The 25387-nt window shown below is 41.4% G+C and overlaps 2 protein-coding genes across 2 annotated transcripts in view; one reads left to right on the forward strand and one right to left on the reverse strand.

The window, feature by feature from the left end:
- dis3l (DIS3 like exosome 3'-5' exoribonuclease) overlaps positions 1-736 on the forward strand; it is a 56067-nt gene extending 55331 nt beyond the window's left edge. The window contains exon 17 of the mRNA XM_078427301.1: positions 148-736. Coding sequence (XP_078283427.1) covers positions 148-450 — 303 coding nt within the window. The 3' untranslated portion in view covers positions 451-736. The remainder of the gene's footprint in view (positions 1-147) is intronic.
- On the reverse strand, positions 727-20498 carry tipin (timeless interacting protein). The gene is made up of 8 exons (XM_078427302.1): positions 20447-20498; positions 17137-17290; positions 15178-15262; positions 12203-12278; positions 10909-11031; positions 8124-8187; positions 3494-3694; positions 727-1580 (listed from the first exon to the last, which is right to left on the reverse strand). The coding sequence occupies exons 2-8, from the start codon at positions 17270-17272 to the stop codon at positions 1360-1362; spliced, it is 906 nt and encodes a 301-aa protein (XP_078283428.1). The 5' UTR covers positions 17273-17290; positions 20447-20498; the 3' UTR covers positions 727-1359.
- Positions 20499-25387: the final 4889 nt, after the last annotated feature.

Here is a 25387-nt window from a genome sequence, read left to right on the forward strand (position 1 = left end):
TGCACATTTTCCTGCCATCATTGCTGTAGCTTATTTAAGGAATGTCTTAACTCAACAACCTAGTCTCCACAATTTTTAATAAGCAAGTTTCTTCTTATAATTGACTTGCATATCATTTAATTTTTGTAAACCTTTGTGCTCAAATAGGTAAGAATCTCTGAATTCTCATCCCGGTCACATCCTGACAGCATCAAACTGGACATCATCAACAACCAACCTCGTATTATGACCGGTACTGAACCTGCACATGGAACATCTCACACTTCAAAGACTGACTTGGTTCGGGATGTAATCAGATCTGCTGAAGAAGCACAACTTGCCCAAAAGCATGCAAAACGTATATTGATCAGAGATGAAGATAGAGAATATTGTCAAACTCAGGGTAACAGCCTCTACTCGTTGTTGGAAGAAATTAAGGAAATGGCTCTTCAAGATGTTTCAGTGGGATAAGTATCATAGCCAAGACTTTGGGTCCATTTTAAATATCTTAATGAAAACCACTAATAGTAACAGATTTTTTAGCATATTTGATGCCAAGGTAGTCAGAACTAAGTGGCTGGTGCCAGTTATTCAAACAACCCATAGGAATGCAGTTTAATGTTATTTAAAATACTAAACATGGTAATTAACAATGCAAAAGATGTAGAGATTTGTTGTTTTGAACAAGATGTATATATTCTAAGTTTTATTCAATGTATTTGGTACAAGGTTTTACCATTCATTTGCAGTTACCATACCAGGGTTAGAAAATAAACTAATATAATAAGTAGTCTGTTTTGTGCTTACAGCTGGTTTGAGTATTTTTTTTTACTCATACACAGCATACAATTCACGTTTCCATCGTGTTCGTTAGGACTTTCCGATAAAGCAGGTTTTATCTTACAGTAAGCTTAAAACATATTTAACTAGGTTTCATATCAGGAAGAAAACCTTTTTGGTAGCTCAATACCATATCTCACCCTCAAACTTACCAGGAAACAAAACGTCATTTGAGAGATTAGCTTCAGTGACATTTCTGGGCACCAGTGGTAAAACTGTGGTGAGAACATAGCCATAATTAGGTTCCCAAATTCTATTTGCAATATAGTGATTTAGTATTTGTACAACTGTCGCAGTTCAGAATCACTGTGAAATACTGCACAACCAAAACAAACATTGCATTAAATTCTTCACTTCTCACCTAATTTCGATGCCATACTTTAAAAAAACAAAACTCTGACATGTTTAATCATCATCTGTGGAGGTTTCCAGCTGTTGATGAAGCATCCCTATCAATGTTCAGTTTCTGCACTTCAGGAACAAGTTTGGAACAATCAGTGCCTTTCTGTAGTTTCAGAATTGTCTGTTGATTCAAAGGAGTCAATTGCTTTGTTCTGTACCTGTTAAGTCTTTTGGAATTTCCACAGCAAGACTGATCTCTGTTGGAATTTGAAATTCACCAAGTGGCTCAGATAGTGCAGTTTTGGTTACCTCTTCCGAAGTTTTACTTTTTACATTTTCATCTTCAAACATATCAGGATCAAGCAACATCTTTTTATTTGGCTCCATGGACTGACTCAGGCACTGGGAATTTTCTTGATCTGAAATACAATGGGCAAAATGTTCCTGAATAATCTGCAGGCACTAATCAATTCAAATGGTTGTCTTTGAGATTGGGAATGATACTTCTCAGCTAAGGAGCACTGTGAAGTTACTGAAGATGCAGTTGTAGATTCCTCCACAACAGTCATACAACACCTAAGTAGGCTCTCCAGTCCAACTTGCCCATGTGGACCAAGTTGCCCCATCTACACTAGTCCTATCTGCCCGAGTTTGGCTCATATACCTCTAAACCTCTCCTGTCCAAATTTATTTCAAATGCCATTATATTAACTGCCCAACACCTCCTCTGGCAGCCCTTTCCATATACCCACCACCTATGTGAAAATGTTGCCCCTCAGATTCCTATTAAATCTTTTCCCTCTCATCTTAAACCTATGTCCTCTGGTTTTTGATTCTCTTACTTTGGGTAAAAAACTGCATCTACTCTATCTATTCCCTTCATGACATTATACATCTCTATGACGACCCCTCATTCTCCTGCACCCCAGATAATAAGGTCTTAGCCGGATCATCCTCTCCCTAGAACTCAGACATTCTTATAAATCTTCTCTGCACTCTTTCTAGCTTAACACATCTTTGTCAGAGCAGGGTGACCAAAACTGAACACAATACACCAAATGTAGCCTCACCAACATCCTGTACAAAAGAGGAAACATCCTCTCTAGATCTACCCTGCCAAGACCCCTTGGGATCATTTACATTTAAATCATCCCCTCTCACTCTTCCGAATTTAAGATCCAAGCTGAGCTTGTCTGCCAGGTATTAATCAAATAAAACTCCTTTGGATACATTTCTTCTAGCCTTATCATACCCAAGTATGAGACTATTTCCATGCCCTATGCTCAAGCTGCGATCTCTCCAAAGGCCCATTTAAATGAAAAGTATGACTTCCCTTTTTATACTCAAATCCTCGTAATAAAGTTTCCAGTTTTCCTAATTACTTGCAGTATCCACATACAGGTGTTTGATGAATCATGAACTAGAATACCCAGATCCCTCAGCAGTTTTTAACCATTTAAATATTTTTTTTACCTGCCAAATTAGATAGTTTCACACTTAGTTGCACTGAACAAACATGGGGTAGAGTTTACAGATATGAAGAATCTAGATTAAAATCTACAAATCGGAGCAGTTTAACTAGCTGTTTTAAAAAAAATTCACTCAGTGATGTTTAGAAATAATCTGTCTCTTTGAATGTATAGTCATCGTATTACATGGTCCACCCAAGGAGGCAGACTGGGTCACAATGGCAGAATGGAACCTCTAATACACCGTAATCCCTCAATGCATAAAATTTCAGCATGGTTTAATTAGATTTTATCTAATCAGGAGAGCATGTTCAACTAATTTTGAAATGAATGAAATTGCAAGAGTAAAACAATTTTCTTTTAGATCAAATCGGTACGTCAGTGAACGTTGTTTACAATTAATGCACCATATTTCGAGAATTATTGAGCAAAATCTACTCATAACAAAAAATAAGCAATGCATGTGCTGGTGCAGGACTGTATGTGTAAAGCAGTTACACATCTTTAACTTAGGCAGCAAGTATATTTTGCTCCATAAATTACTACAAGATATCAGACAATTTCATAAGCCCTATCACCAGGAACCACATTTGACCAGAACATTGTATTCCAGCACCAACTTAATCACTGTGTAATAGAACAGGTGATAAGGATACATACTTGTAGGCTACTAAATTCCAATCCTCCATGTACATAAGCTACTGATGAAATCCTCCTTCAGAGAAGGAAGATAAAGAGTAAATCCCACTGCTACCTTCTCCTGTTTTAAACAGTAAAAAACAGGTCACCGTATTACCATTTCCTTTGGTACAAAAATCAGTGGCCTGCAGTAAATTCAATTTTAAAAAGCACTTAATAATCACCATTGGAGGGGGTTTGATTTGTCAGCTGGAATCTTGCTTGTCGTCTCTCAAGTGCAAGCTGTTTGTTCCTTTCGATCTGAACCTGTTGTTTCTCAGAGAGTGCACTGGAGCCTGGAGTTGATTTTGAAACTGGCTGGCTGGGCATTGCATCGAATGAAGTTTCAAAATCACCAGTTTGGACTCTGTCTTCACTCTCCATAACTGTAAATACAAATGGTTTATTTCAGAGGATTTTTGCTTGTCAATTTATAACAAATCTCTAATTAATTCTCCAGAAACCTTCATGACTTTACCTGAATGTTAACCGAGGTAGATATTAGGAAATTTTAAGTTAGTGTTCATCTGTTATGGCAACATCAAAACACCACCACTCATTTCCCATTACAGTTTGCTATCACATTCAGTAAAAGAAAATGCGAAAAATCAGAATGTGTATAAATGTAGTAGGACTGTTTAACTCAGCTGTGATGCACTCAGACCAAAAAGCCCACGAAAATTAAAGGATTTACTTGAGATAACAGGACCTACCTAGTGGCTTCAGACAAAGTTGTCAGTAGAGCAGAGAAATATAAATTGTAGTAATGGATCCCTGCAAGTTCTGCTGGATGGAGATAGGAGCTAAATCTGTAGGAATTCATAAAGGTGAAACAAAAAATCCCTGACCATCTCTATTTTATGAGAATTGCTGGATGGGGTTGGGGGGGGAGTGAATTTATGAATTGGTCTCTGCTCACCTGTTTATGTAAGAGTGGGGTGAAGATTTCTGATGCATACTGGAAAGAGTTCTTGTCGGTAATAAGGTTTGGGAAGAGGACAGGACAAACAATAGCCCTGAATTTATGGGGAATTGTCAGCATTTCTGCACAAAACACACATCCCAAGTCCTTTGACCTAGCGTTATTGACTATGCCCAAACACCAAACTGCTCAGAGTGCAGCAAATGCCATGCAAAGTGTGGAATGATTGCTTTTGGTGGAGTATTGGGTCAATTAGAATGGAGGGTATTTATTCATTTTTACTCAATTTTGAAAGCAAGATACATTTTGACAGCCAGTTAATGTGGCTTAAACTGATGACTTCTCTTTTGGGTAGGGTTAATTCTACCAAAAAACCTCTTCTACATATCACCATCACTCCTCACATCACCCATGTAACCAATTACATTGCGGAAGTATATAAAATGCTGAAGTAACTCAGCGGGCCAGCATCTCTGGAGAACATAGATGACGGTTCCAGTCAAGACCCTTCTTCAGGATCTGAAGAAGGGTTTCGACCCAAAACGTCACACATCCATGTTCTCCAGCGATGCCGCCTGATCGGCTGAGTTACTCCAGCACTTTGTGTCCTGCAGTTCTTTATTTCTACATTGCAGACGACCACGTCACCAAGCATATCCTCACTGCATGGGATTGAGCCAACTCTGGGCAGTGGTCATCAGTTAATTCAGATAACTTGCTGCCAACATCAAATTCTAAGCTGTTTCTTGTTTTTTAGAAATTGTGATTGAAGCAAAGGCCATGTCATTATTTGATTAGTAAAGAAAGGGCCTTATAAAGGTGAACATTCATATTACTATCTTGGGCTAACATGCCCACTTCCATGCTACCATTTGCAAAGAAGATCAGGGTTGGTATGTATACACACCATGGAAAACCCATCTGTCCTTGCTGTCTGGGTCAACATGCAAATAACCACTTTTGGCAATGTTTTTATGAACAAGCAATAATTTAACAGTGTTTCTTTTTAATGGTGAAATAATACACAAGCCGGTTCACTGAAGCCCTTCGGGGGGAAATCTGTCCTTACCCAGTCTGGACAGTAGAGTGACAAGACCCACTAATCTGAAGTAACTCAAAATTAAGCTGGTCTTGAAGTCTTACATATAGCAAGTTCTGGCAATCCAACTGGGGTGGGGAGAGGGGAAAGATTTATTCTACTGTTTAATCCTGCACAAAACACTGTATTGGATACAAATCAGCATGACAACCTCTTGTCAGATTGCTGGAGTGTGTATAGTTCAACAACCACACCTTTACATACAGCGCAATCTTTTATCATTTATTTAAAGGAAACAACATTACACCATTAAAAGTACAGTGGAAAAAGCTGCACGTAACACAGCCACCACAAGCCTTGCAGCTTATATATAACAATATAACATATAACAACTACAGCATGGAAACAGGCCTGTTAGGCCCTACCAGTCCACGCCGACCATTCTCCCTGACCTAGTCTCATCTACCTGCACTCAGACCATAACCCTCCAATCCCCTCCTATCCATATACCTATCCAATTTACTCTTAAATAATAAAATCGAGCCAGCCTCCACCACTTCCACCGGAAGCCCATTCCATACAGCCACAACCCTCTGAGTAAAGAAGTTCCCCCTCATGTTACCCCTAAACCTTTGTCCCTCAATTCTGAAGCTATGTCCCCTTGTTGGAATCTTCCCCACTCTCAAAGGGAAAAGCCTACCCACGTCAACTCTGTCCGTCCCTCTCATAATTTAAAAAACCTCTATCAAGTCCCCCCTCAACCTTCTACGCTCCAAAGAATAAAGACCCAACCTGTTCAACCTCTCTCTGTAGCCTAAGTGCTGAAACCCAGGCAACATTCTAGTAAATCTCCTCTGTACCCTCTCCATTTTGTCGACATCCTTCCTATAATTTGGCGACCAGAACTGCACACCATACTCCAGATTCGGCCTCACCAATGCCCTGTACAATTTCAACATTACATCTCAACTTCTATACTCGATGCTCTGATTTATAAAGGCAAGCATACCAAACGCCTTCTTCACCACCCTATCCACATGAGATTCCACCTTCAGGGAACAATGCAGTTATTCCCAGATCCCTCTGTTCCACTGCATTCCTCAATTCCCTACCATTTACCCTGTACGTCCTATTTTGATTTGTCCTACCAAAATGCAGCACCTCACACTTATCAGCATTAAACTCCATCTGCCATCTTTCAGCACACCCTTCCAAAAGGCCCAAGTCTCTCTGTAGACTTTGAAAATCTACCTCACTATCAACTACTCCACCTATCTTAGTATCATCTGCATATTTACTAATCCAATTTGCCACACCATCATCCAGATCATTAATGTAAATGACAAACAACAGTGGACCCAACACAGATCTTTGGGGCACTCCACTAGACACTGGCCTCCAACCTGACATACAATTGTCAACCGTTACCCTCTGGTATCTCCCATTCAGCCATTGTTGAATCCATCTTGCAACCTCACTATTAATACCCAACGATTTAACCTTCTTAATCAACCTTCCATGTGGAACCTTGTCAAATGCCTTACTGAAGTCCATATAGACAACATCCACAGCCTTGCCCTTATCAATTTCCCTGGTAACCTCTTCAAAAAATTCAAGAAGATTAGTCAAACATGACCTTCCAGGCACAAATCCATGTTGACTGTTTCTAATCAGGCCTTGATTATCCAAATAATTATATATATTGTCCCTAAGTATCTTTTCCATTAATTTTCCCACCACAGACGTCAAACTAATAGGTCTATAATTGCTAGGTTTACTTTTAGAACCTTTTTTAAACAAAGGCACAACATGCGCAATGCGCCAATCTTCCGGCACCATCCCTGTTTCTAATGACGTTTGAAATATTTCCGTCATAGCCCCTGCTATTTCTGCACTAACTTCCCTCAATGTCCTAGGGAATATCCTATCAGGACCTGGAGACTTATCCACTTTTATATTCTTCAAAAGTGTCCGTACCTCCTCTTCTTTAATCATCCTAATTTCCATCACTACTCTACTTGTTTCGCTTACCTCACATAATTCAATATCCTTCTCCTCGGTAAATACCGAAGAAAAGAAATTGTTTAATATCTCCCCCATTTCTTCCGGCTCAGCACATAGCTGTCCACTCTGACTCTCTAATGGACCAATTTTATCCCTCACTATCCTTTTGCTATTGACATATCTGTAGAACCCCTTGGAACCATCATTCATCTACAATTAGTAAAATCATTTGATATAATGATCAGACCCTTTCCCATGACCACCCCAAACCAAAACAAAATCGAATTACAGACTTTAACCTGGGTTTACTCGAAGCAACTTTGAGATTTATCCAAACAATGCTTTTAGATTTAGAGATACAGCGGGGAAACAGGCCCTTCGGCCCACCGGGTCCGCGCCGCCCAGTGATCCCCGCACATTAACACTATCCTACACACACTAGGGACAATTTTTACATTTAATTAATCCAGCCAATTAACCTACATACCTGTACGTCTTTGGAGTGTGGGAGGAAACCGAATATCTCGGCGAAAACCCAACTGTACAGACGGCACCCATAGTCAAGATCGAACCCGAGTCTCCGGCACTGCATTCACTGTAAGGCAGCAACTCTTACTGCTGCGCCACTGTGCCGCCCTTGAACAAGTTGCTGCAGAGTTGCCGCAATAGCGGTAGAGTTGCCGCAGCAACTCTACCACTATTGAACAAGTTAAAACTTCAGCATCAGGCACAATTGAATCAAAACTAGATTTTCTCTAAGACAGCACCCAAATAACATGCTGTTGTTTTCCAAGGAAGACAATACTTTTACAAATATTTTGAACATCAATCAGAAAACAAAAACACTTGCCGTCATTCGATGTAAAGTCTTCATTTGTTATAGGTATATCAAGTCGAATTTTCTTCAAACAGGTCTGAAATGCAAATTCAAATTTTATAAAATGTTGCAAGTTACTGGCCTGAAATTATTAATGGCACTACATTTTCTCCACAAGATGTCAACCTTCACATAATGAATATTTCAGTTCAGAAATACTGTCCATGTAAAAGTAAAAATGAACAAATTCAGGAATGGTGCTAGGAATTGGATTGCTTAATGTCATATGCCACAATATCCAATTTTCATGAAAAGCTAAACTTTAATGGGAAGTAGGGATTTGCTCTACAATTTGAAAGTCGGGAATCATCCGTGTATCTCACATACTTTTCCGAGCGGAAGACCAAAGAACCTGTTGGTTGCTATACCAAGATTGTTCATTCGCCTTCAGTCCTATCAGGATTCTGGTGATGACTTTGTGAAATTATGTACAAGGAGATTGTCCTTGACCTTAATGGCAATGGGTCTGAGAACAGCTGTAACTACTATACATTATATCAATTTAGCTGGTGAAATTGAATTGGGAATATTAACACATCTGCCAATGGTAAATGCTTACATAGAGCCATTAACAAAAGTACAAAAACAGAGCACAAGTTTGTAGACAAATAGCATTCAGAAGTTGTCTCTAGTTAGAGGAAGGTTTGTACCACAATCTCACATTCTTAGGTCTCTCTGCATTTTATAAATGTAAAATATGTAAATGCTAAACATTTGCAATAAAAGCAAAGTACTGGAGATAGCAGGTTGGGGTACATCCCTGGAGGTTTCAGGTTGACCTTTCATGGAATCTGATAAAAGGTAATGAATTTGAAACATTAACACTCATTTCAATCATAGTGCATTATCAAAAGAGAAAACTAAACAAGTTAGCCTGCTAGTTAAGGAGTTTCAAAATAAACACAGATTTGTTTACAAGTACCTTCCAATGAAACTCACATTTCTAGATATACATAAGTAGCTGAACAAGAATCTATACAAGCAAATCACTTGTTCTATTTGCTCACAGGTGACTGAAAATACAACTATAGAAATTAATTGTTCAGCAAGTATAAAAGTGATGGAAATATTCAGCAAGTTTGGTAGCATTTTTGCAGAGAATAGAATAGCTTTTATTGTCATCCAAAAACATTTTTTTGGATGAAATTACGTTACCCACAGTCAACAATGAGAGGCAATAAAAAGAAAGCAATAAAACACACAATCACAAAAACTAACATAAAACAAAAAACACCCATCACAGTGAGTCTCCTCCAGTCAACTCCTCGCTGTGATGCAAGGCCAGAATGTCTTCTTTCCTGCCGTCTTCACCCGCGGTCAGGCAGTCGAAATTGCCACGTCGGGGTGGTCGGGGCTCTCGACATTAAAGCCCCCGTCGGGCAGTGGAAAATCCCGTGGCCTATTCCAGGCCACGCCGGACGGTGAAAGGTCCGCAGTGGGCCGACCCAAGCCTCACTATTCGGGGCAGACGAAGACACTGCTGCTGCCGGAGCTCCCGAAGTCGGCCCCCACCCAGGGACCTGCGAGCTTCCGAAGTCTACAGGGCCTGCGGCCGAAGCCTTCGAAGAAGTCGCAGACTCACTCGCAGCGTCACCACAGCCTCCGAAGACAGCCAGCTCCACAGGTGTTGAGTACAGTCCACGGGCTCTGCGAACCAGAGCCCCAGGTGGTCCCAGCTGGAGGCTGCCAGCTCCAGGTGTTTGGCCGATGGTAGGCCGCAGCGTGAACGGAGACACGACCCAGAAAAAAGGTCACGTCTCCGTTCGGAAGAGACATTGAAACATAGAAAATAGGTGCAGGAGGAGGCCATTCGGCCCTTTGAGCCAGCACCGCCATTCATTGTGATCATGGCTGATCGTCCCTAATCAATAACCCGTGCCTGCCTTCTCCCCATATCCCTTGATTCCACTAGCCCCGAGAGCTCTATCTAACTCTCTCTTAAATCCATCCAGTGATTTGGCTTCACTGCCCTCAGTGGCAGAGAATTCCACAAATTCACAACACTCTGGGTGAAAAAGATGACAATTTTTATAGTTCCTCCGCCCCCCCCCCACACATAGTACACAACCACAAAAAATACTACATCATATCCAACACTTACAATTAAGACAAAAAACAAAAAAAGACAAACAGACTGCAGGTGAGCCGCAGCTGCTACGCAGCGCCGCCACACGTGACAGTTAACATTTCAGGTCAAACCCTTTTAAATTTTGTATTTTTTGTTAAAAGTGAAACAATTAGTAGCACATAGGAGGGTCCACAAAAAGCAATGGTATAACAAACAAAATAATCAGTTTTAGTGATGTTATTTTCAAAGCTTCCCAGTCTTTCTTCATAGTCTGCAGGAAAACAGATGCTTTAGTATCTCATCTAGGGTCTGCCATCACTATCAGCACAGCACTTCCTCTGCCACTGAGTAACATCCCAGATTCTGTACCCAAGTCCCTCTAATTGCATTTGAAGCCACGACTTTGATAGGAGTGCCTACAAATGTTGACACCAATTTATACTTCAGCTAAGAGGTCAAGCATCTGTTGTGCATGGTCACCATAGTAACAAGCCTACAACTCTAACCAGCAATAACCAAGACCAATCCAGGAATAGATTTAATCACAGCAGTTCCCTCTACAGCAATTCTATCCAGTGTTGTGCACCAAACATAAATGTTTAATAGCTGACAACCACTTTATTAAATTTATTTTTTGACAATTATCAAATTAAGAAGAGAACACTAAAACTCAAGCCAATGTCACTTTACCTGAACTTCCTTTTTACCTCCCAAGGTTTCCACTTTCCCAATGAATTCTTCAAATTGTAGTTTGGGGTACAGCCTGTGAGCCCAATGCTCCATGTGCCACAGGAGAGTCTTCACATCTTCGCTCTTCACACAAGGGAGAAAGGAAAGTTAATCATTTGCTCAAAATGTGGCAATAAATTTCCAGGCAGCTGAAGACTCTTAATAAGAATTTGACTCAAACTTTCTGCATACCCTTCAAATATTAATGAAATAGTCAAGAATTCTACAAAATATTATCACACTAGCTTCTGAAAATGGATTATCTTGAATGCATCTTCCTTGATCATGAATAACATGTTCCTGACAGCAGCTTATTTTTCCACATTTTAAATTGAATTTATGCTTAATTCCCAAAGTATCATTTTCTGATAAAGTTTGGACGAGAAATCTTATGCGAACAGTAACAAAGGAGCAGGTACAAGAGATTCGACCCGAAACGTCACCCATTCCTTCTCTCCCAAGATGCTGCCTGACTCCCTGAGTTACTCCAGCATTTTTTGTCTACCTTCGATTTAAACCAGCATCTGCAGTTTTTTTCCTACACAGGTACAAGACATTATGGGTTCCTGTGGAACATCCCCACTATCGGAATAACAGTACAAAGAAGTCAAGTGCACATTTAATTTATATTTACAGTGAATTTTCCCACTGCAGCCAATTTTTGTTCTCTGAAAAAACTGATTCACAGTGCAACTGTAAACACATCAGCAATTTTCTTTTGAAACTGATAAAATTTCACATTGCTCCAAGAAGTTTTCTTAGCAGAACATATTAAAGACATATAGGAGCAAAGACAACTTGTATTTATATAGCACATTTAAAGTGGCAATATCACAATATTTTTATAGGAGCATTATCAAACTTTGACACAAAAACCACACAAAAGGATAATAGGATAGATGAACAAAGTATGGAAAAAAGATAAACCCTCGTAAAAAGGGGCAAAAATAGGTGATGAGGTTTAGGAAGGAGATTCCATTGTCTAGGGCCCAGGTAACCAATGACAAGCATGGTGGCCTTGAAAAAGTGGAGTTTGCTGAGATAGAGAACAGAGGCCAGAGTTTAGAGGGTGGAGGGAGGAGGAAAGGCAGTTGCAGATTTATAAACAAGAACAAAGAATCTTAAAATTGGACAGGAAGCTAATGAAGGCCAACAAGCCCAAGGAGAGGGGCAGATGAGATGGTCTAAGCTATAATAGGGGGCCCTGATTTTTGAGTGAATTCAAGTAGAGGGGCTGTTTCTATTTCTGTCTTACCTCATGTCCTTTGCCTTTAAATCGAACACCATCAAACAAATTTCGTAAAGCTGGCAATCCTCGATCTGAAGTCAACCTGTAATTCACAAAAGAGAAAAATATTATAAAACTCAAGTGTTTCTGGTGGTGACACAGTGGTTCAGTTGTTGAACTAGTAATCCAGAGACTATTCCTTAAATCCAACAAAACAGATCATCTCTGAGCCCTCTACATTGCCATATCTCCAACACTAACATTCTCTTCAATTAATGGTGCTACCCTCCCAATTATTCCTGAATACTTTATATCCAGGAATATTAATGCTCAATCCTGCTCCTTTGAGCCACGTTTCTGTTATCACCACATATATTCTTACATGGTTATTTATACCTCCTGTTCACTCATCTCAGGGCGGCACGGTAGCGCGGCGGTAGAGTTGCTGCTTTACAGCGAATGCAGCGCCGGAGACTCAGGTTCGATCCTGACTACGGGTGCTGCACTGTAAGGAGTTTGTACGTTCTCCCCGTGACCTGCGTGGGTTTTCTCCGAGATCTTCGGTTTCCTCCCACACTCCAAAGACGTACAGGTATGTAGGTTAATTGGCTGGGTAAATGTAAAAATTGTCCCTAGTGGGTGTAGGATAGTGTTAATGTACGGGGATCGCTGGGCGGCACGGACTTGGAGGGCCGAAAAGGCCTGTTTCCGGCTGTATATATATATGATATGATATATATGATATGATATATGATATGATCTTATTTAGCACACTCCACACTTTCTCAAAATGCATCGTAATTAAATTTGGCTCCATTCTTTATTTCCCTGATGTAGTAAAATCTTTACTCCAGTCTAACCTGCTTTTTTTCCCTTCTTCCCAATTTCCTTCTACTATTGTAGAAATAAAGAACTGCAGATGCTGGGTAATATACAAAAGGACAAAGTGCAGGAGTAACCCAGCAGGTCACTCAGCAGGTTGTTACTCCAGTACTTTGTGTCCTTTTTTTCTTCTGCTGTTTCTGCACTTAATTTTACCTTTTCATTTTTGCCCAACAGTGACTCTACCTGCTGGTGCACTTGTGTTTGTACGCTCTGCCAGTCTCCTAACACTCCAGCTCTCATTGCACAGTACTGTTGCCTTTTCCTTCTAGAATGGCTCCTGTAAATTACCCTTCCGTGTAAGTGAACAGCAAAATGAAAAGGGAGTAAGTAAATGGACACATGCGGATTGCATCACAGCTTAGGTGCAGAAGGAAACTGCAGAGGCTTGTAGATGTAGCCCAGTTCATCACACAGACCAGACTTGCCACCATTTACACTTTACCATGCCTTGGAAAAGCAGCCAACATAATCAAAGACTTATCTCACCTCATTCATTCCTCCTCCTCTTGTCTGGCAGAAGGTACAGAAGCTTGAAAGCTGCACAACCAGACTCAGGAAGAGCTTCTTCTCCTCTGTTATCAGGCTATCTCAACAGTCCTTCCATAAGCTGGAAAATACCTCTTCAATATACCTCTACTCCATTGTGAACATTGGACCGTGCTACAATGCTGAGAACTATATTCTGCACTCTATCTTCCCCTTTGCTCTATCTATTGTACTTGAGTTTGACTTGATTGGATTTATGTACAGCATTATCTGATCTGATTGAATAGCAGGCAAAACACAGCTTTTCATGGTACACGTGAAAATAAATCTAAAAATCATGGGGCTACAAGTTGGCATGGCATCTGAGGGGCCAAATGGCCTTCTACCATGCTATAATAAATAAGTATCCAAGATGACAACAAATTTTGCACATTCTGTAACAAAAATAGAGCATCCTCACTTCCATAGGTGTTTTACAATACTGCAATCAGTAAAAAGGATCAAAGGGACTAGAAGTATGTAGGAAAGAACTGCAGATGCTGGTTTAAATCAAAGGTAGACACAAAATGCTTGAGTAACAGGTCAGGCAGCATCTCTGGAGAGAAGGAATGGGTGACACCAGACAATAGGTGCAGGAGTAGGCGATTCGGCCCTTCGAGCCAGCACCGCCATTCACTGTGATCATCCACAATCAGTACCCCGTTCCTGCCTCCTGACGTTTCGGGTCGAGACCCTTCTTCAGAATTTCCACTGATGCTTCCATGACCTCAGTGACCTCAATATGTCCCAAAATGTGTCACCAAGATGTACCTTTGACATACTGACACTGTTCAATGTGGGTAAATCTGGGAACTATCTGCTCTATTAGATAATTAATGATAATCTGAGAATTTGCACCAGCGAATACCGTGGAGGGAGTTTCACCACTCAGCCGGGCAGAATGGTACAATTCAGTCTCGCCTGAAATATATCATTCCAACAATACAGCACTCACTTAATAATGCACACGAGCGTCAGTCTGCACAGGCAAATAACCCATGTAATACTGTAATTCAAGGTTCAAGAGTTATAATGGGGGAGGTGCAACCAACAGCATTTCTGGAGTAGCATCCCAGTAAACTGACCCAAGACTAAACCTGTGACGTCCCATTGTCCAAAGCTCCTGCTATTGCAGAACTGGCCATAACCAGAACCAATTCCCAGGTAATGTCGACACATTGAGGATTTGAGAAAAAAAAAATCAAATTACAGGCAGTTGTACCATGCAGCTTCCACATTGGAGCAAGGTTCTAACTTCCCTGAACAGCACAAGGTGAAAATATAATTCTGGAGCTCCAAGTGGACAAATTCCAAAGCCATGGATATGTAGGCCAACGTTGTGGATTTCTACTCTAAATTCAGTGTATGCTTTCCTTCATAAAAAAAGTTACTGACTTGATAAACAAATCACTTCTCTCTCGACAGATCCTGCTGAGTATTACCAGAAATTTCTCTTTGTGGTTTATAGTTTTAAACATCTGCAGAATTTTTGATTTTTTTTCAAATACACAATTTGGAATTTGGTTCTGGTTATGAGCAGCAGTTACAAGAAACAAAGCACCCTCGTTAACAGAGTTCAAAGCTTCAATTACCGCTGAGCATCCAGTTTTGGCTGTGGTCTTTGTATACGTTTTCTGAGTACAACAGGCTCCTTGGATTGAGTTCCTGCTTCCTCTTCTGGAGGAACAAAAAAAACAACTCAAATAAACAAGGCAGGGTACATTATCTAGGAGCTGTTAATCTAATAATCTGGAAAATCCATAAGGATTCCAACCTACCAGAAAGATTGGTCCTCTCTTCAAAGGCAGTAGCAGTGCACAATTCGCCTGCTCAGACCAGGTTCTGTCTGTTTCCTCACCACAGCCACCTCATACCCTTACTCAAGACAAATCTTGGCATTCATGGGCCCAGAATCCCAATTGAACACTGCTCAAGTGATGACAAAATGCACATTGCTTGCCATATGATAACATAGAAACATAGAAAATAGGTGGAGTAGGCCATTTGGCCCTTCGAGCCTGCACCGCCATTCAATATGATCATGGCTGATCATCCAACTCAGTGTCCCGTACCTGCCTTCCCTCCATACCCCCTGATCCCTTTAGCCACAAGGGCCACATCTAACTCCCTCTTAAATATAGCCAATGAACTGGCCTCAACTACCTTCTGTGGCAGAGAATTCCACAGATTCACCACTCTCTGAGTGAAAAAAAAGTTCTCATCTCGGTCCTAAAAGACTTCCCCCTTATCCTTAAACTGTGACCCCTTATTCTGGACTTCCCCAACATAAGGAACAATCTTCCTGCATCTAGCCTGTCCAACCCCTTAAGAATTTTGTAAGTTTCTATAAGATCCCCCCTCAATCTTCTAAATTCCAGCGAGTACAAGCCGAGTCTATCCAGTCTTTCTTCATATGAAAGTCCTGCCATCCCAGGAATCTATCTGGTGAACCTTCGCTGTACTCCCTCTATGGCAAAAATGTCTTTCCTCAGATTAGGAGACCAAAACTGTACGCAATACTCCAGGTGTGGTCTCACCAATGCCCTGTACAACTGCAGCAGAACCTCCCTGCTCCTATACTCAAATCCCCTCGCTCTGAATGCCAACATACCATTCGCTTTCTTCACTGCCCGCTGCACCTGCATGCCTACTTTCAATGACTGGTGTACCACGACACCCAGGTCTCGTTGCATCTCCCCTTCTCCTAATCGGCCACCATTCAGGTAATAGTCTGCTTTCCTGTTCTTGCCACCAAAGTGGATAACCTCACATTTATCCACATTATACTGCATCTGCCATGCATTTGCCCACTCACCTAACCTATCCAAGTCACGTTGCAGCCTCCTAGCATCCTCCTCACAGCTAACACTGCCCCCCAGCTTCGTGTCATCCGCAAACTTGGAGATGTTGCATTCAATTCCCTCGTCCAAATCATTAATATATATTGTAAATAGCTGGGGTCCCAGCACTGAGCCTTGCGGTACCCCACTAGTCACTGCCTGCCATTCTGAAAAGGGCCCGTTTATTCCTACTCTTTGCTTCCTGTCTGCCAACCAGTTCTCTATCCGCATCAATACTGAACCCACAATACCGTGTGCTTTAAGTTTGCATACTAATCTCTTATGTGGGACCTTGTCGAAAGCCTTCTGGAAGTCCAGATATAACACATCCACTGGTTCTCCCTTATCCACTCTACTAGTAGATAACACTGTAAGATAACACTGTACAAGGACAGCAGATACCCGTTTACATCACTTCAGAGCAAAAGTGTTCACATGCAGTGGATAAAGCTCCCAAACCACATCCTGCACTCGGATTCTAAATTCCTTTGCAAGGTGCACAAAACCTCAGAATAAGCACGTGACATTCTAGTCAACTTTATAACATGACCCAGAATAATCAGGAAAAAGATTACACTGGGAGAACCTAAATAGTTACTTCAAAGATGGAAAAACTTTAAGGTATTGTGAAAATATTCTACCCGAATTTATATTTAAACAAATTTCTTACTCTTCCACAAAGCCAAGTTCAATTTTAAACACCTGACTCACCACCGTCAGCTAAAGCTTCACCATATCCCAGTTGGCCAGGTGATGATGGAGGAGGAAGCGGTGGAAAGATTTCATCTTCTAACTCTTCATTGTCAGGGATACCAAACAAACCATTTTCCAAAGGATCATTCATCATTACAACTTGTCCTGTCCACTGCAAACAAAATACAAGTCAGTTGGCAAAGTAAAAAATAAAGTAAAAAAACAACTCTGCTAGAGAGCAAGCACAAACTGACACACAATCAAACATGTCAGTTAATCTAACGGCCTGGGCACTTCTCGTGTTGCCCAGACCAGCCTAATATAGCTGAGAAACAAGAAACTGCGGATACTGGAATTATGAGCAAAACAAAAGAACTGGAGGTCAGGCAAAATCTGTTGAGGGAACAGACAGAAGACGTTTTGGGCCAGGACCTACCTTCAGACTGATTCAAGACAAATAAAATTATCGTCACTAGCACCAAAGTGCTCCCCCACTCACACTTCAGTCTTTTGTCCAGGTTCATTTCCCAAGAGGAGCTCAAGTGTTGCCCCCTCTCTAATAGGGCCATTTACATTTAGTTTCAGAAAGCTTTCCCAACACATCTGACAAATTTCCACTCTTTCAAGCTTTGTATTATGGCAGACCCACTCAACACTCCTACTAAAATACTGGCTGCCACCCATTTACACTAATCCCATTTTCACTCTCATCAGTCCTATCAAGTAGCCCGATATCTTTATTTCCTTGAAGCTCCATCGGCTGGTTGGGCTTTCATCAGTATTTACTGCACACAGTAAATGATATGGCCCTGTGGAGTATAGTACAACAGAGAGATCTGGGGATGCATAGGATACAATGATGCAAACAATGGAACTAGTAGGACTATAAGGGTGGGGTGGTGGGGGGGAGGGAAAGGAGATGGGAGTTACTTGAAGTTAAAGAAATCAACATTCATACTGTTGGGCTGTAGCTGCCCAAGCAAATTATAGGGTGCTGTTCACCAATTGCATGTGTCCTCTGACAGTGGAAGAGGCTCGGGACTGAAAGGGCAGTATGGGAATGGGAATGGGAGTTAAAATGTTTGGCAACCGGTAGATTGCTTAGGCCAAGGCAGACTGAGCGCAAGAGTTCAGCAAAACGATCGCCAGGTCTAGGCTTGATCTCGCCAATATACAGGAGCACCGGATACAATAGATTGAGTTGGAGGTGTAAGTACACCTCTGCCTCACCTGAAAGGCGGGGTCCTTCAACCCATTTCCAATGATCTAAATGGAGAGAGACTGCAAATTAATTCTATTCAGGGGGATCTAGGTGTTCTACTGGATTAATCATAAAAAACTGGCAATTAAATCAAACAAGTAGTTAAGGCAACAAAAGACACATTCACTTTATTACAAAGCAGTTGGAATTCAAATAGGCAGGCTTTGTTGCAGCTCTACAGGGTGTTGTTGACACCATACTCACTATCCTACATACAGCTTTGGTCCCCTTATCTAAAAAAGGATCGAGTAATATGAAAGACAGTCCAAAGGGGATTTATCCAGCAAATTCCTTTCAGAAGCACTAGGCAGTTTGGTTTACTCCAGATGAAGTTTACTCCAAACCCCCAACAGTCCTTTTCCCTCCACAGATGCTGCCTAGCCTACTGAAGTCCATCAGCAACTCCCTTTCTGCTTTTATATTCCTTAATAGAGTTAAAAATAATGAACAATTACATTCAGACTTAAGGTCTTAAGAAAACATGACAGAGAAGATGTTTACATATTTTCATTAGGGGTGAAGCAAGGCAAAATGGGATGTAGCTACAAAAACATGAAATTGGTTATTTAAAACTGAGATGTATAGAAATTTCTTCTCTCAGAGCATTGGAAATCTGTCAAATTCTCTGATCTTCGAAGAGTGTTGGAGGCCAGATCTATCTGCATCTTTCTACATGAGTGATATCTACCTCCATCTTTCTACAAGATAGAAACAGATATCAATCTACATCTCTCCACATGATAGATAGAAAGAGATAGCCACCTACATCTGGCTCTATCCATCTTGCTCTCTCTCCTACCCACATCTGTCTGTACCTATTTTATCTTTTGCTATTACTGATAGCAAAAGTCACCTTTCCTGACTTTCTATCCTTCAAATACATATCTATTTAAAATAGAGAGGCAAATATTTCAAAGATCGAGGAATTGAGGGTTAAGAATAACTAGCACAGGAGGATAGAATAGATCAGCCACAATCATATTGAATGACAGGGCAGACTTCAAGGGTCGAGGGGCCCACTCCTGCTCCAATTTTCTTGTATTCGTGTGCATCTCATAATTATAATCCCTTTCATTCATTCCTATTGCTCATCCCACCATGGCTCATTAGAACAAAGCTTTTACAAATAAGAGAATGGCCATTCATGTACTCATTAAATGTTTCCAAGCTGGACCAAGTTTGCTACAACTAAGACAATAACCAAAGAGTAGCCTTGATTGCTTTCCATCACTTGGGTTATTTCTCTAAGTAATTCCACAAAGCAATCTTTAATAGTAACCTTTTCAATATTATCCTCAATTCCTACACCCTCCCCATCACTCCCGGTGAGTAACATTTCCAGGTATGCTCTGCAAAGATGGCAAGGTATAAGCCGACAACTCAAACTAATATTTATTTTTTATAACAGCACACATTTCTTGAAATAACAAGGCTGTAAACAGAAACTCAATAATCAGGGCCAGTAAGTTAAGAGGATGATGCCACATCTTTCTTGCTGGTATCTAGAATACAGTTCTTTTTCAATCATATCAAACCAAGTAAAATCAATTTTTCAAATGGTATATCACAGGTTTGAAAAAACAGAATAGGCCCTGGAATTTCAGGATCCTCATTGACATCCTCAATACTGATAGGCCTGCACCACACTTCGCAATCATAGTTCACGAACTCAAAACATTTGACATCATTGCTGCTAAGCTGAGTGAGACACACAGGTTTAAGATAGCCAGTGTAAAGAACAAGGTGGATGCACCCTTTTCCAGAGCTGCAAATGGGAAGATGAATGCAGCTTTCAGTTCAACGGTTCAACGTAGAATGAACTACATACACTCTATTTGAAGCTCTGTTGTGCAAGCAATTTAGCAGGTAGATAGTGAAAAAGATTCAAGAACATGTTCAAACCCTCTGAAAAAGATGCAGCATTCCCAAATCCCAGGAATCCCTGGCCTATGACAGTTCAAAATGGGGAAGGAACATTCAGATCTTGATGGAATGCTTCAAGAACACATGACAAAATACTGTACAAAATACCCAGCCACCTGCCCTGGCAAACAATTTGTGCCCCACCTGTGGAAGATTCTGCAGCTCTCACAATTGCTTCATTAGCCACCTCAGAACCTGCAACAACAAAAAAATGTAATAGAAACAAGTCATCCTCATTTTCAAGGGTTGCTCAAAGAGGAATGAAAACAATTACAATTACCTGGCTCTTTTAATAATGTTGGGATATTTTACATTTTGGGGTTATATACATACAAGTAATTGCTACTAGAAAATATTCTAGGAACTTCATGGCTGTGTTATAAAACCAAAAAAAAATCAGGACTGTGCCACACACATCTTATCGCACATGGACAAACAGATGTTTGAAAAAAACAAATGTTAAAAACAATTGAGGCAATTTCAGAAAGCTAGTTGCAAGCAGCTATGGGCTTGGCCACAAGATGCAAAGGTCAGAATTAGAAACACAGAAACCTTGAATGAATGTGATGTTGGACAAACACAAGGTAACTGAGTTATGTTCTTTCATTAGATCAGACTAATAAAATCAAAGCAGAATTTAAGAAAAGTCAAAGCAGCCCCATACAAATAAATGACATCTGCTGTAAGAAATATGAAACACAGCACAAAATACTTTGTTTTGCACAAGTATTACATTAAAGTTTCCATGAAAGTTAAATTACTGGAAAATGAAAGTGAATGATGTGATGAAATGAAATAAAGTTTTATGGACAAGTTGTCCATCGGTCATCGGTACAAAACTGTTCAAAATATTCAGTATAAGAAAATAACTGCAGATGCTGGTACAAATCGATTTATTCACAAAATGCTGGAGTAACTCAGCAGGTCAGGCAGCATCTCGGGAGAGAAGGAATGGGTGACGTTTCGGGTCGAGACCCTTCTTCAAATATTCAGTCAGGAAGCAGACTTCTCAGCCTACTAACGTCGGGTTGGGTGGGGGGGGAGTATGCCAAGTGGATGGATAGAGATAGTAAGATCTGTAGCCACTTGTGCTACAAGACCAATCGCAAATAGACAACACAGCAGAAACGGGCTGCCGTTGGACAAAGAACGCGAAGTACCTACAGTTGTGAAGTTACACCTGAAGCAGCGAAGACTCCTTCCTGCCCAGATGGAAGATGTGGTTCAACCTCGACTCCCCTCTTAGACAATAGACAATAGGTGCAGGAGTAGGCCATTCAGCCCTTCGAGCCAGCACCGCCACTCAATGCGATCATGGCTGATCACTCTCAATCAGTACCCCGTTCCTGCCTTCTCCCCATACCCCCTCACTCCGCTATCCTTAAGAGCTCTATCCAGCTCTCTCTTGAAAGCATCCAACGAACTGGCCTCCACTGCCTTCTGAGGCAGAGAATTCCACACCTTCACCACTCTCTGAAAGGAAGTAGCAGACGTCCACCTCCTGGGGACAAAAGTAAACTCACCTTTCCAACCTCTCTGCCATAAATCCCTGCATCGCCAAACCACAATCTCCCCCCCCCCCCCCCCGACACACTTTCTCACAACACCCCACAAAATTATTAGGCTGAAATATTCAAAGAGGAAATAACTATAACAGACATGTCTCCGGAAATCTTGGAGACCACAATACTTTAATACACAAAAGTCAGCTGCTTCAAACGACGTGAAGTCTCGCCTCCCTTCAACATCTTTAAACGGTTCACCAACTCACCCGGTTTCCGCGACTTTAACTCCGCCACGGAAAACCTTGACAACAACCAAAGCGCGCCTTCTGCCAGCCGGCCAATCAGAGTCGACGATCGTCCTTACCGTAGGACGCATCCAATAGGTTTAAACGTTACATAAATGAACAAGGAGTGAACCGTTTTGTGAACGACTCAACCGATGAATTCCCGCCTTGTCCTCCCCGTACGCCTCCGTGTGAGGCCTCTCCCCACACGCCTCCATGTCATGCCTCTCCCCACACGCCTCCATGTCATGTCTCTCCCCACACGCCTCCGTGTGAGGCCTCTCCCCACACGCCTCCATGTCATGCCTCTCCCCACACGCCTCCATGTCATGCCTCTCCCCACACGCTTCCATGTCATGTCTCTCCCCACACGCCTCCATGTCATGCCTCTCCCCGCACGCCTCCATGTCATGCCTCTCCCCACACGCTTCCATGTCAGGCCGCTCCCCACACGCTTCCATGTCAGGCCTCTCCCCACACGCTTCCATGTCAGGCCTCTCCCCACAGGCACACGCCTCTGTCATGCCTCTCCCCACACGCCTCCATGTCATGCCTCTCCCCACACGCTTCCATGTCAGGCCGCTTCCCACACACCTCAATGGATGGCAAGTTTGATCCACTTCCTTTCCGAACTTCCTACTTTTATAGTAGTTCTATTTATTACACACGAGCGTTATTCTTTCTATTTTACATTTTGTTTATTGATGGTGTAAAATCTACGTTTAAACCAGCATCTGCAGTACTCTCCTACACAACTTATAAGATTAGCTTCCTTCACCTGGCGCCCTCCCTCTCTCTTCTACTTGGGTCCATCTGCTTGTTGTCCTTCACCTCTCCTCGGTCCACCAAACATTCAATGGTCTGTCTCACCACTCCCCCTCTCCTCCATACCAGCTATCTCCCCTCGCCATTTTGTCCTGATGCAGGGTGCCAACCAGGAGCATCGACAGCTCCTTCTCTCATATGTAGGTACTGCTCAAGCCGCTGAGTTCATGCAGTAGATTGTTTGCTACTTAATAAGTAATTTATGCACAAGTACAGCAGGTCTGTTGCTGATGAAAACTTTTCTCAAAAATATTCATTCTTCTGTTTGTCCCGTGGGTGTTGCCTGAACAGTTGAGTACCTCCAGATTTTCTGTTTTTATTTCAGATTTGCAGCATCCTTTTTTGGTCTTTCTGCATTTATGTAGCTTCCTCCCAGGCAAAAAAAAAAAAAATTGTTGGAAATGTTCAGTAGATTTGTAGTCTCTCCAGTTTTTCTGCTCCTCGATTCCTGCAGAAGTAGTCCTCTAACAGCCATGACCATTTTCCTTCATACAAAGTATGACTCCAGTCATTTAAAGGTTTTCCCATTGAGGTCTACTGCATTATACCAGGGCTCCTTGAGGCCAAGCTCATTCAAATGCTGTCTTGATGTTGAGGGCCATTACTCTCCTCTAAAATTCAGGTCCTTGGTCCATGTTTGGATCCAATGAATGGCCCCAACTTGAAACGTCACTGATCGATGTTCTCAAGTATGTTACATGACTCACTAAATTACTCCAGCACTTTGTGTCTTTTTCGGATCTAAACTGTCCGAGCTTTCCTCACAAAACACAAATTGGGCATCAAGGAAGTTACAATGAGTAAATGCCGCTGAGACCACTGTCAACCACACTGTCATTCATTTCTTTGCATTGATTGAGAGTAATCTGATTGACGTAGGAAGGAACTGCAGATGCTGGTTTACACTGAAGATAGACACAAAATGCTGGAGTAACTCAGCAGGACAGGCAGCATCTCTGGATTCTTCAGTTTGAAGAAGGGTCTCGACCTGAAACATCACCCATTCCTTCTATCCATAGATGTTGCCTGTCCAGCTAAGTTACTCCAGCATTTAGTAATCCGATTGGTTTGTAATTAGCTCAATTGAATTTGTCATGCAGTTTATAAACGGGACACCCAACCTTGGCAATTTTCCACATTGTCATGTAAGTTCCAATGTTGTAACTATACAAGAACAACCTGTTTTGAGGCATAGCCAGACCTGAAGTGCAGGTCATCAGTACAACTGAGATGTTGTCTAGTCCTGTAGGAAAATAACTGCTGATGCTGGTACAAATCGAAGGTATCACAAAATGCTGGAGTAACTCAGCAGGTCAGGCAGCATCTAAAGTTTGAAATTGTATTGTGAAATAGGCTGCAGATTTATGTAAATGAATTAAAATGTTTTAGATGGTCAGCAGAAAACAGATTATTTAAAGTGCAGTTTTGAAATCCAATATTCAACCCTCAATTGATGCTTCCGTTTAATTTTAGTGCTGTGTATAAAAATAACTTTGCCCTTAGAGACGGTTGCAGCGGGAGGTTGTGGGGATTGTGACTGGAAGTTGATAGTGACAGCAATACCCTCTGGAGACCGAGCATTGAAAAGGAAGGAATAAATCTGTGTTACTTATTGATTTTTCATATGGTGACACTTTTATGGGTCGCATGTATGTCTAAACTTGTGAGGAAGGCTGTCTGCACAGTTATGAGAATTTAAAAAAGATAACAATAGATTATCTGATTTACAAGGAGAATAAGGTCGAAAGGAGATGGGCAGGAAGAATATATTCACCCATTCCTTCTCTCCAGAGATGCTGCCTGGCCCGCTGAGTTACTCCAGCATTTTTTGTCTACCTTGGGCAGGAAGAATAGTTATCTTTTATTGGTGAACTCTGACATCTGGGTGTAAACTGCGTGGTTGGTTTGTGTGCACAGCAGCTGATTTGCAATCACCCAGTTACAACCCAAGGACCAATTCATCTCATCTATGCTTCTTTTAGAATATAAAAATTACCGGTTTAATTAGGTGTATCCTCAGGGTATTGATTAACAAGCAATTTTGTCAGCTTCCAGGTTTGCCCCAGGAGCTTCCAGCATTGCCCCAGGAGTTCAGAGAACAGCAGGTCACATTTCAATAAATTTGACTCATCCACAGATATCTGAACTTAGCCTGTTACAAACTAAAACTCAAGAACAAAACCATTAACTGGTATTGCACAAAGCTGAGTGATAAATTATTCATTATGTTGGAGCAAAGGAATCCTTTTACAACGTAGATGATTAGCCTGACCAATTTAGGCAAAATTCCAAACACTTATTCATCTTGTTTAAGAGGACAGATGTATTCTTTCTGTTTTCAAGCAGACCAGCAGAAATATCTATTTCCAACATTTTGATTGGTGATAAATGCAAGTTGCTAACTCAGCCTAAAATTTTGGCAGAGATGTTTTCACCAAATGTTAGTGCAGGTTCATTCTGATACATGCCTT

This window comes from Rhinoraja longicauda, chromosome 33, assembly GCF_053455715.1.
Source record: "Rhinoraja longicauda isolate Sanriku21f chromosome 33, sRhiLon1.1, whole genome shotgun sequence".
In the NCBI taxonomy this organism is placed as follows: Eukaryota; Metazoa; Chordata; class Chondrichthyes; order Rajiformes; family Arhynchobatidae; genus Rhinoraja; species Rhinoraja longicauda.

Bases quoted from the DNA above. Each gene is read 5' to 3' on its own strand.
- tipin (XM_078427302.1), bottom strand. From the start codon at position 17,272: ATGATGAATGATCCTTTGGAAAATGGTTTGTTTGGTATCCCTGACAAT. The intron at 12,279-15,177 runs GTAATTGAAGCT...TGTGAATTACAG, and splicing joins CCAAAACTGGATGCTCAGCG to GTTGACTTCAGATCGAGGAT. The intron at 1,581-3,493 runs GTGATTATTAAG...ATTGTATTTCAG, and splicing joins AAATCAAACCCCCTCCAATG to ATCAAGAAAATTCCCAGTGC.